The sequence below is a fragment of the Lampris incognitus genome, chromosome 14, assembly GCF_029633865.1.
Source record: "Lampris incognitus isolate fLamInc1 chromosome 14, fLamInc1.hap2, whole genome shotgun sequence".
In the NCBI taxonomy this organism is placed as follows: Eukaryota; Metazoa; Chordata; class Actinopteri; order Lampriformes; family Lampridae; genus Lampris; species Lampris incognitus.
Window position 1 is genome coordinate 38,608,789 of NC_079224.1, and position 11,872 is coordinate 38,620,660.

An 11,872-nucleotide genomic window follows, 5' to 3' on the forward strand; every position below is an offset into this window, starting at 1 on the left:
TGGAACGTGTTCTTTAGCTGTTTCGAGATATACATCAACAATCAGGGCAGAGATTAAACCTTTATGTCTAGACCCTACACTGGTTGCTTGTAGAGTTAAATATATCGTGATTTTATCAGCCCTCCAACTGAGTTACCACCCAAAATGGCAGGTAGAGCCGTCGGTGATATCAGCTACATAATTACTGATGGAGGTGGGGCATCCGGGTAGCATAGCGGTCTGTTCCGTTGCCTACCAATACGAGGATCCTGGTTCGAATCCCCGTGTTGCCTCTGGCTTGGTCGGGCGTCCCTACAGACACAATTGACCATGTCTGCGGGTGGGAAGCCGGATGTGGGTATGTGTCCTGGTCACCGCACTAGTGCCTCCTCTGGACAGTTGGGGCACCTGTTCGGGAGGAGGGGGAACTGGGAGGAATAGCGTGATCCTCCCATGCGCTACGTCCCTCTGGTGAAACTCCTCACTGTCAGATGAAAAGAAGCGGCTGGCGACTCCACATGTATCGGAGGAAGCATGTGGTAGTCTGCAGCCCTCCCCAGATCTGAAGAGGGGGTGCAGCAGTGACCGGGAAGGTTGGGAAGAGTGGGGTAATTGGCCAAGTACAGTTGGGGAGAAAAGGGGGGGGCCTTAATGATGGGTTCCACTTTAGGATATCTCTATTAATGACTTAAATGGTTATGGCATTACAAGTATTATACCTCTTCCCATTTTCTAAATTCACCCATCTCTCAGCCAACAACATCTATATGGGAGGTCATTTTTTGGTGGCTGCCAGAGTTCGATGATGACGATGACGAGGAGGACAATGATGATGGAGGAACCAAAAGAAGGAAGGCAAAGAGAGGAGCTGCAGAGGGAGCATCGAGAGGCCTCAGGAACAGGCCGCAGCCAGGCAAAACACTGACAAAACAAAGAGCAGACACATTAAAGGACAGGAGAGCCAAGAGAGACAGGGATGACGAGACGAGAGACCCGAAAAATGACAAGGAAAAACGGGGCAAACAGAGAGAGGCGGAGGAGGAGGAAAATGAGGATGAGGAAAAAGATGAAGGCGCGGCAACTATGACGAGCAAAAAGCTGAAGGAAAAGAAAGAGAAGAAACAGGCCCACAAAGCCTGACATGAATTTGTCCTCTACAGCTTTTTTTTTCTTGTTTGCGTAAATTGATCTGGAAACATTTGTGCAAGAAAATTTGAGGGTGGAAGCTATGGCCAATGAGAAAATGCACAATGATGTAAACAGAGAAGATGTATAAAATTTAATTATAGATGTAAATACTGAAGACCTTCAAATGATGAGTGCTACCAGTCACATCTATTTTCAATGAGAGTCACAATGAATGCATCTACACTACTTTTCACGCTTTGCCTGGTTAAATGTGTGATATCTTGATTGCCTGTAAAGAGGTCTTATGATTGTAACTTTTAAAGGCAACGTCCGACATAAAGACAAAATCAATGATGTTCCAAAAAATGATGGACATAATTTGGCAAGCTTTTAAGTTGACTTACAAGTATTTTACTTGTGCTCTATTGAAAGACACCAGCTTAGGTGCCAATATTGCTTTCCTAGTCAACTAAGAAGAAGCACTTTGCTGTAGTTTTTAATGAGATGGCTATGTGAAGCTCCCTATGGAAAGATTTGGGAGTGTAGATTATGATGTTTCCTCTGTGGCCCTGATCACAAAACCACTAAATGAAACAATATAAGCTTACAATGTGCTTCATTTGTGTCTTTTGTAAAAGTCAGCAATTTTGGCCAATGATGTGAGTGAGGGAGGAGGGTGGCTAAATATACTTAGCACAAAAAGTAAGGAAATTTGTGTTTGGTAGATTATTTCTTTGTTGTAACAATGCTTCTTGGCAATAAATCTTATACCGTTGGAAAGCCTGTTTATTTCCCTTTTAAATGGCGCCACATTTGTAAGGAACATGCATATGTGAGATGAGCAGCAGAGCTGAGTATGTGGGTTGCGCCCATGAAAAATTTGCCAAATCTTCTCTGCCAATGCCAAACAGCTTATTTTGCTGTTGTTATTGACTCTTGTTTTGAGCTTCTGGTACCCCAGGTGCTGACAATCAGCTGCCTGATATAAGATTTATTGCCAAGAAGCATTGTTACAACAAAGAAATAATCTACCAAACACAAATCTCCTTACTTTTTGTGCTAAGTTTAGAAAAGTCCTGTGTGCCATTGGCTCTTGGCACGAGCAGTCCCGTATGAAGAAAAGCAACAGAATGGAGAAAAGATGAGAAATAAACAGGAGCAAGGCCAACATAGTCACAACAGTTGCTCTACACAATTTCAAGGAAGATGAGGAAAACTTAAGCTGAGACCGAGAGCTCACTGGCTCGGGAACATTGCCTCTTGCTATTATTCAGAAAACGAAAAGCCTTAATCTTCTCCACCTCGGTACTCTACAATTTAGCAAGGATTATGTTATTAGCACATTTCAGAAATATAATGCCGGCATGCTTTTCCTTAAATCTCACCACTCTGCAAAACCATAAAAGTGATGGACTTTCTGACAACTTCTCTCTCTCCCCATTTGGCTACCTTCACTTATTCTGAGTAGGCTAAAATCATCTTGAATGAACCTGTCTGGGAAATTTGTCTGATTTGCAAGACTATGGTGAGCGATCCATCCCAGAAACCTCAAACAGCGGCCAGGTGAATGTTCACATCCTCATGGATAGGAGTGAGTAATGCTCAGAAAAAGTCCCAGCAAAATGTCAAAAGATAGTCCTGCCCAACACTTCTGTGACATTCTGACTTGCTGAGTGTTTGACAATAACAGACAAGCGATAACAGCAATCTAAAATATTTGGCTGCCATTGAGTAAGTGCACAGCCCTCAAATTGATTCTGCAGCTACATAAAGCTTAACAAGCCAGGAATGATATATTATTTGGCAGGCATATTTCAGAGCAACTAGGAGAAGATGGGGATGGAGAAATTTAAACTGCCATAAGACTGCAATTTACAGACCTATCAGACATAGTCAACACCACCTCAGGACCGGAAATTAACATTCATCGCATACACAATGGAGGATTTATTACTTAGAATTCACTTTGCCAATGGAAGTTGAAGTCGGTATACGTTCTACAGAAGCTGGAGATTTGTATTCACATCCACTACTCGTGCCCTCTACAGTTAATGATTTCTGGCCACATTTGTGATTAAATGAGCATCATCACAGTGGCAACTTCTAGAGCAGCCAAAGTGAGCTGCTTCCTTGAGCCTCTGACAAGCATTTCTGACTTCTACTGAGAAGGATGTGTCAACCCAGATGCTCATTCATTCTATTAGCCCGTTGATGTTGAGACAGGGCAAGTTTAGAAAGTACTGGGTATTGTTGTAAACGGGAACAAGGGCAACTGCACGATGCTAAAGATGACTGTTGAGTCTTCTGAATAGATGCGAGTCTGACTGTACAGGACATCTTAGATGGAGAAAGTCTACATGATAATTCTAATTGCATACCTGCTGTCACCCATTTTTACTTTAACATCCAAAGCAGTTTTTTTCCTCTCCCAGAATAGCACTAGGGATAGTTATGTAGTATATTGGTTAATTGCTTGACCATATAAAGTAGCAAGAAATTCAAGACATAAAAATGTTCTTGTAGTATTTAATTACAAAGAGATTTTTGAGATGAAATCTTATTTGTCAAGTGAAACTCTATAACCAGAGGCAAAAGCATTTATACAAAACAATGTGGCCATATTTTATTTCATGCTATCACAAAGACTGCAACAAAGCAGCACTTCCGTAAAAAAGTAAATCCAGTGAATATGGACTTTCTGTATAAATCTGTTGAATAAAAGCCATGAATGCTTCCAAATATCTAAAATAAGATGGAAACTGTACTGTCAAAAATTAGATAGGCAATGTGATAGCAAACAATGGAGACTAATAGAATACACTAACATTGGATTAGTTACTTGATATCGCAAGACCCTCTGGAGGTGGTGGCCTCATTGGCATTGGGGGCATGGACATCTGTGGGGGCATCTGAGGAGGGATTGGAGGACCGCCTGGGGCACCAGGAGGGAGGGGGACAATAGGCATCCCTCCTGGTGGGGGAGGGGGCATAGTATCATTTGGGGGACGAGGACCAAGACCAGTCATTAGAGGAGGGGGTCGCTTCACTCCTGGTGGAGCTGTAGATCCACTGGACTGGGGAACAGTTTTTTCCATTTTGAAGTGGAACTGCAGGAAGAACTAGGAGCAAAAAATGAGTGTAATCAGATATCTATGTAGCTTCAATTGGATTTATAAAAAGAAAAACTCACTGAAATACTCTATTCTTTAATGCAATGACCAATGCTTATCAGTACCTGTTTAGTTTCTCTGTTCCAGTGTGTCCAGAAGCGGTTCTCTGCTTTATCAATTTCTCTACTGGGAACCTAAAAGAAAAAAAAATGTTACACACATTTCAAAGAAAACAAAAATGTTACACACACACACACGTTACTACTACTACTACTACTACTACTACTACTACTTTCGGCTGCTCCCGTTAGGGGTCGCCACAGCGGATCATCCGTTTCCATTTCTTCCAGTCTTCTGCATCTTCCGCTGTCACACCAGCCACCTGCATGTCTTTCCTCACCACATCCATAAACCTCCTCTTCGGCCTTCCTCTTTTCCTCTTCCCTAGCAGCTCCATATTCAGCATCCTTCTCCCAATATACCCAGCATCTCTCCTCCACACATGTCCAAGCCATCTCAATCTTGCCTCTCTTGCTTTGTCTCCAAACCATCCAACTTGAGCGGTCCCTCTAATATAATCATTCCTAATCCTGACCTCCTTTGTCACTCCCAGTAAAAATCTTAACATCTTCAATGCTGCCACCTCCAGCTCCAGTCTTTTCGTCAGTGCCACTGTCTCCAAAACATATAACATAGCTGGTCTCACAACCATCTTGTAAACCTTCCCTTTAACTGTTGCTGGTACCCTTCTGTCGCAAATCACTCCTGACACTCTTCTCCACCCACTCCACCCTGCCTGCACTCTCTTCTTCACCTCTCTCCTGCACTGCCCCGTTACTTTGGACAGTTGACCCCAAGTATTTAAACTCATATGCCTTCGTCACCTCCACTCCTTGCATCCTGACCATTCCACTGTCCTCCCTCTCATTCATGCATAGGTATTCCGTCTTGCTCCTACTGACTTTCATTCCTCTTCTCTCCAGTGCATCCCTCCACCTCTCCAGACTCTCCTCAACCTGCACCCTACTCTCGCTACAGATCACAATGTCATCCGCGAACATCATCGTCCATGGAGACTCCTGACTGATCTTGTCCGTCAACCTGTCCATCACCATTGCAAACAAGAAAGGGCTCAGAGCCGATCCTTGATGTACTCCCACCTCCACCTTGAACCCATCTGTCATTCCAACCGCACACCTCACCATTGTCGCACTTCCCTCGTACATATCCTGCACTACTCCTACATACTTCTCTGTAACTCCTGACTTCCTCATACAATACCACACCTCCTCTCTTGGCACCCTGTCGTATGTGTTCCCTATATCTACAAAGACACAGTGTAACTCCTTCTGGCCTTCTCTACTTCTCCATCAGCATTCTCAAAGCAACATTCTTAAAGCACACCCATGTTAAAAAAGTAAAATTTTTAAACTGGAACAGACATGCAACTCGGATACCTTGAAGGCAATGGTCTCATAGGGTTCTGCAGCCAAAAGCAGGTACTGCCAACGACGATCAGGTGGTTCGATGCGCTGTTCATAAGCAGACATGAAGCGATGTCTAGGTCCGATTCCTTCAGCTATCTCTGGGTAGTCAATCTGATGGGTGGAAGTAGGTGAAAAGGATGTTCAAACGCATATCTTTAAAAAGGCTCATATCTTAACAGCTGGGAATCACATTTGTTCTTATTTTTCATTTAAGAACATTCTCAAATTAACATATGTCACATTGTAAGGCCAAGACAACACACTAACCTGGAAAAGTAGAGACTGTTGCCCACTTTCTGGGTCCCTCTGTTTGGTTACTATAGGTAGTATGAACACATTATCAGTTATTGCCAGTCACTGTAATCTTCAATAAGGCCAATAGTAAAATGAAAAGATGACAGCATTGACGTATGTCAAGCAGCCACCTTACCTTTGTATCCTGGTCGACCAATCTTCACAAACTTCTTGACTTCAACCTTGACTTTCTCTGGAGCTGGCTGAGCAGGAGCTTCTTTGGCCTCTTTGGCAGCTCTTCTAGCTCTGAAATTAATGAAAATGTAGTATTTCCAGTTAGTCTACACAACAGACAGAGTAGGGTTATATGCGACATTCACATTCAAGTAACACAAAGACTTACAAATTGGTCTGATGTTTCTTTCCCTGTGTGTGAGCTAGATAGCTGCCCTGCAACAGACAGGAACAGTGATTTAATTTTTAAGCAAGGGGATCTCAAAACAGCGAATGACATCGATTGCTGACAAAGTGAGACCGTGTAGTAGTTTATGTTAATGCTGATTTACCTCATTGTTGTGGAGTGTCAGACAAAGTTTGCACTCATATGAGCCTAAATGGTTCTTCATGAAATAGGGGTCTTTGTTGATATCGATGGTCTCCAGGGCCAACTGACGTAACCGCTCTCGTCTGTCACGGTTACTCTCAGAGGCAGAAGCAACCCCACCGCTCCCTGTCTTTCCGCCAGCTCGATGCTGGAAATCCATCTTCGCAGAGAAATGGACTCAACCACACACACGTAAGTCTGGTTGACACTGGAGTCAGTGTTATTCCAAGCAGAACTCTACCGATCCCCTGTGGAATGATAAAGGACACATTATTTACACATGCCAAGAATGGTGTCAGGAATAGTCCCAATACCGACCTTTTGATTTATTCACTTGTTTGTTGGTATCAGTGACTTGATAATATTCAAGCAAAATATTGCAGTTTTTAGTGCACACACTTGATATAAGACAATAAAACATACGGTTTGAATGCATACAACGTAGGCAAAAATGACTTGGACACATCTATATAGTGTGAATACACGTGAACAGGAGGAAAGTTTTAAAGAATCTGAATATTCACAGACTTCAAACGCATATGAATGTATACTGGACGTTGTATTGTCCTCGATTGATCGTCAAGAGTTCGGGTATAAGCTTGAGTGAGAGCAAGAATATCACAAGATTTGATCACTTCTTTGACCATTGAGAATCATAACAAGGTGGCCAGCTTTTGACGGAGGGTCAGCCAAGCTTCCACCACACAATGACGGTTCGGTCTTGCAAGTAACAGACCCAACCTCGCACTGAGTTTCATACAAAACATGCTAATGCATCTTAACGCTAACGTGACTTAAGCTAACGTACGTTAGCATAAAGATGAAAGTATTTGTAAGATCAGAGCCATCGAACTGCATAGTATAAAGAGGACCATATGGGTCTATATGAAACAAAACCCACCAAATACGTATGGATATACATATTTATTTATATAGTAACATATATATATGTTCTTTCTTCAGCTACACTTACCGACTCCTAGACGTTGCGCTCACGCTAGTAACACAACTTACTATGCGCATGCGCGACCTTTTGTGAATCTTTATTGATAATTTGTACCAGTTTGGTGTCTTGTATCGTTAACCCGCAAAACGACTTTTAAGATCACGTAGGAAAGCTTTTGTACGGTAAATATAACGCTAATGTACTTGAATTCGGTATTATTTGCACAACCTCATTTGTGACGTTCGTGGTTTGTTGCCGAATGGCTACAGCATTATACGCGTTCGTATGCCGACACGGGCTGTCAATCAGAGCCTCGGAGCGGAAGTAGCTACGTTTGCGCGTGCATTTTGAGTTATGTCCACCCCGAGCTCCCATAGAGGGAGTGTGCTCTCTGTGGGTTGACGCCGCTATCGCTTGCCCGGCGTCGAAATGACTACCCACAGTGTGACAACCAAGATCTAATAGGCAGCAGCGAATTGGTGATCGGAATAGTACACGTAGCTGTCTACTAGAAATCGTGTGTGATTGAGAAAATGGCTGAACAAAACTAACTGGGGTTTATGAGGTAGCAAGTCAACGTGAATGTCCTGTCACCAACCCTCGTACCTTAGTCCGTGAACGGGATGCGTTTCAACGAGAAGGAGCTAGTTTCGCTTAGCCGCCAGCCCTCCGAGAAGGCGGCGGAGCTGGGGATGCGAGGACCAAAAAAAGGAGATGGTAGCCTGACTTTCCACTATACCAGCGTTTTTCGTTTTCGGGAAGTGCTTTCCCTTTCACGAGCGATGCGCTAAATGTTTAGCACCAAAGCCAACGTGTTTTATCAGAATAACGATGTGCTCGCCTCACAGTCAGTCGTGTAACAGTGCTACATTCTATCTGTGTTGTCAATGTCAAATTTGTTTCAGTCTGATTCCTAATTGTTGTCGTGCAGTTGTAAAGAAAAGGCTGGTGAAACTGGTTGTTAACTTCCTTTTCTATTTCCGGACAGATGAGGAGGAGGTAAGAAAAAGTGTGGAAAACATAATTTAGAGATTCACCTCTTCATTATGCTTTGTGCATTGAAAGCAACGATTGTCTTGCATATTCTGTTCTATGTTACATCACCAGATTTGGCATATCACATCATGTGATTTTTTTTGTTTGTATGTATTGCAGTGTATGATGCATATTGTTTTTTGTCCATCTATGTTAATACCCTGTAATGCACAATGAGGTGGCAGATGTTCCTTTAAAGTACATACAGATGATTTAATTCAACTTAAGCAACGTTTATATTTCAGCCGCTTGGGGCTTTGCTGCTTGAGCAGTGTCGGGTAGAGAGGGAGGACAGCCTGGCCTTCTCTATCGGTGAGTCAACTTCATTGTTCTTTTCACTGACATTATTCACACATGACTTTTCACCTACCTTGTGTTCGTACTCTCCAAGTCAAAAGTGGCGAGTAAGCTTACTTGAAATGTAGAGTAAACAGCTCTCTGGGGCTGTCGATTGCATCAAAAACTCTGCGTCATGGTCTGAACTGAGTAGGCCTACATCACCTCAAAACTTTTGATAGTTAAACTAATTCCAGTAGCCATCATGTCATCAATACAGATTCTATTGGACTGTGGCGGAAGTATGCATTGATTTGTCTATGTAAAGCGTTATTTGATGGGTCAGCCTTTATGGTTTGCAATTTGGTATCTGTACATGCATGTGTTTGACAGTAATTCAACAGTTTCAAAAATGATTTTATTGAAAAAAGAGGGAAATGGCAGATACATTCATACCAGAGTTTGTGAATCTGGTCATTAAGTACGAACGAAGCATTTTTCCTTATTTCTAGACATACTGATAAAATGTTCAATTTTTGTGTTGCAGTATTTCTGGATGAGGCAGAGAGGAAGTATCTGTTTGAATGTGACTCCGAAGAGCAGTGTGTGGAGTGGATAGACTCCATCGTCAAGGCCAGGTAAGATTGCATACGTTTACATCCCAGTGCATCTGATTTGATGGCATATCTTGATCGTAGTGGTCCATGAAGAGTAGACATTTCCCTTTAGAAATATAGAAAAAGATCAACTTTGTGTTTGACAATTTGAATTTACAAAGACTGAAGAAAGAAATGAAGAAATCCTAACTACCTATCATGTGCTCTATGCGACCAGAGATCTTAGCCAGAGATTGATTTTTTTACTTTTATGTTGCTTTTCTCCTGGTATCACATCTTTTTTCATTTCACTTTTTCAGTTATGAGTTTATGAGGAAGAACCTGATATTCTATCGTACTGAAATCCATAGGCTTACTGGCAAGGTAAGATTTATCACAATAGCATATCATGGTACTTGCCATTTTGTCTTGTTTCTGTCAATACCATACAAAATGGTTCACGCATAAGTTTCAGTATATTCATATTGGGACCGAACCCCCCTTTGGCTATGTTAGTGCTTCATTGTGCCAGAACATTTAAATTTGCTTCTATAATTTGTAAATTTTCTACATACACTGAGCCTTTTTTAAAGTAATGATTTTTTTCCCCCCTCGCCCTCTGCTTTCTTCTCCTCAGGACCCTCTTGAACAGTATGGCATATCAGATGAAACTCGCTTCCAGGTCAGCAGTGGCCTTTAACTAATACCTAAAGATACCTCCTCCATGTAGTTCAGTCTCGCCTATATCCACATTGCCTTTTTGTCTTGTCACTACACTTGTGAAGTCAATCGTCACTACCCCTTTTTTGCCTTTCTATTAATATTTTCTTAATGGTTTAAAAATCATGGCCCTATCAAGTATCTTGTAGCTTTACCCAACTCACTTTTAGTATCTCAAGTCTTTGCCAATCTGTAATAAACCTTATTCAGATATTACAGAATATAAGTGCATACAAAGTGATGACCAGGAATGTTTGTACTGCGGTTGTCAGCATCACTGGTAAAGCTGGACTCGGCAATCACATCACTGAACTTTATTTTGTGTTAAACAAAAAAATATTTTAATGTGTTTTTTGTTAGTTTTGTGTATGTCATTTTCAAACATTGCCTTGATTATTTGATTGATTATTTGCCTGAACTGTAAATATGTTTTATACTATGATCTCTACTGGTTGTATACTTGCTGTATTCTTAGATAATGTGATAATTTTAGCCTGTGTCTCCATTGTTAACCCTGAGGAGCACAGGTTGTTTTGCTCCAGAATTTTTGTTCAGGATTATCAGCTTGAGTAAGTTAGATGGAACATGAGTGCTGTAGTTATGCTGGACAGAAGTCTGTGTATCATTGGAGTAAGGTTAGTGTAAGCTAATGAATGCTAAGAGCCTCTTAGATAAGAACTCTTTCCTACTTGGAACTTTGGAAATGCACTATTTTTGTCTTGATTTGAAACGCTTGGGCCGTTTTTTTCTGCAGAGTAGAGCCATTTATTTTACTTTTATTGTTTATGCAAAAGAAGAGTTTTAGTTATTTATCATTTATGTACAGTATCACTCATTTACTTGTAACTGCTGTTGCTACATTACGGGACTTTGACTGAAATTTCTTACTGATATATTTTTGTTGGACTATCTTTATTGGTCTTAGCAAAAATATTCTTTCAGCTGAGGAAAACTTCATACCCAGCCACATGTCATTTCATGGCACTGTTGCATTCTGTAAATCTGTGGGAAACAATGGCAAGGATTGGTCATAGTTGATTTATTTACACAGGGGATGTGTTCAATCTTTGCATTTTTACTTCATGTTGGGTCACGGACATTTATTTCATTGCCATATTTCAGTTCAATGATTTTTTTTGTAATAAAATCTTTTTAAAACGTATCATGCACGGGGGGGGTGGTCTGTTTGAATTAATCAAATATTATGTAACAATAAATATTACAAGTGATGATGGCACTTACTTAATCATAGCAAGATAACATGCTTTTCAGTGATGTGAAATCATGCCGTCAAACATTTTTCAGAATCAGAATCATGTTTATTGGCCATGTAGGTTTGCACTACATGAAATCTGGCCTCGTGGCTTTCTGTGTACACAGAATGTCAGTGTAACGTAGAATAACAACACTACAATCTTCAGATATATATATACATAAGGATTGACTTATACAGGCGAAATAAGGAATGAAAAGTGCAGTGGTGTGGAGAATATATCAGAGATGCTGAAATGTTAGCAGGTTACTTACATACCACGTGTCTGAGGTAGATGTACATGGCAAGAGTGTACCAGTACACGTCACAATTTCAGCAGCAACATAATTTTGGGAAACATACAAACTGAATGTCACCCTGCTAATAATACCCTGTCCCACTTCTACCATTGCCACCTGTCAGAGATAGCTCTATGCTGCCCTACACGGAGTCCGCCATGGGGAACTTGTTTTATTTCAAGCACCTCCGTGCAGATTGGCGCTTT

At 41.4% G+C, this 11,872-nt stretch overlaps 2 protein-coding genes across 3 annotated transcripts; one reads left to right on the top strand and one right to left on the bottom strand.

Annotated features, from left to right (window-relative positions):
• Positions 1-3,626: 3,626 nt before the first annotated feature.
• Positions 3,627-7,778, bottom strand: sf3a2 (splicing factor 3a, subunit 2). 2 transcript variants are annotated; one of them, XM_056293531.1, is made up of 8 exons: positions 7,717-7,778; positions 6,505-6,790; positions 6,342-6,388; positions 6,135-6,244; positions 5,972-6,021; positions 5,675-5,815; positions 4,343-4,411; positions 3,627-4,226 (listed from the first exon to the last, which is right to left on the bottom strand). In XM_056293531.1, exons 2-8 carry the CDS (start codon positions 6,700-6,702, stop codon positions 3,939-3,941), a joined length of 903 nt encoding a protein of 300 aa, XP_056149506.1. In that variant the 5' UTR covers positions 6,703-6,790; positions 7,717-7,778; the 3' UTR covers positions 3,627-3,938. The 2 variants fall into 2 exon arrangements, with proteins under 2 accessions (XP_056149506.1, XP_056149505.1); XM_056293530.1 differs by lacking the exon at positions 7,717-7,778 and adding an exon at positions 7,516-7,544.
• A 102-nt stretch (positions 7,779-7,880) lies between these two features.
• Positions 7,881-11,282, top strand: plekhj1 (pleckstrin homology domain containing, family J member 1). The gene is made up of 6 exons (XM_056293538.1): positions 7,881-8,205; positions 8,420-8,487; positions 8,769-8,835; positions 9,347-9,437; positions 9,716-9,779; positions 10,033-11,282. The coding sequence occupies exons 1-6, from the start codon at positions 8,112-8,114 to the stop codon at positions 10,093-10,095; spliced, it is 447 nt and encodes a 148-aa protein (XP_056149513.1). The 5' UTR covers positions 7,881-8,111; the 3' UTR covers positions 10,096-11,282.
• The last annotated feature ends 590 nt before the right edge of the window (positions 11,283-11,872 follow it).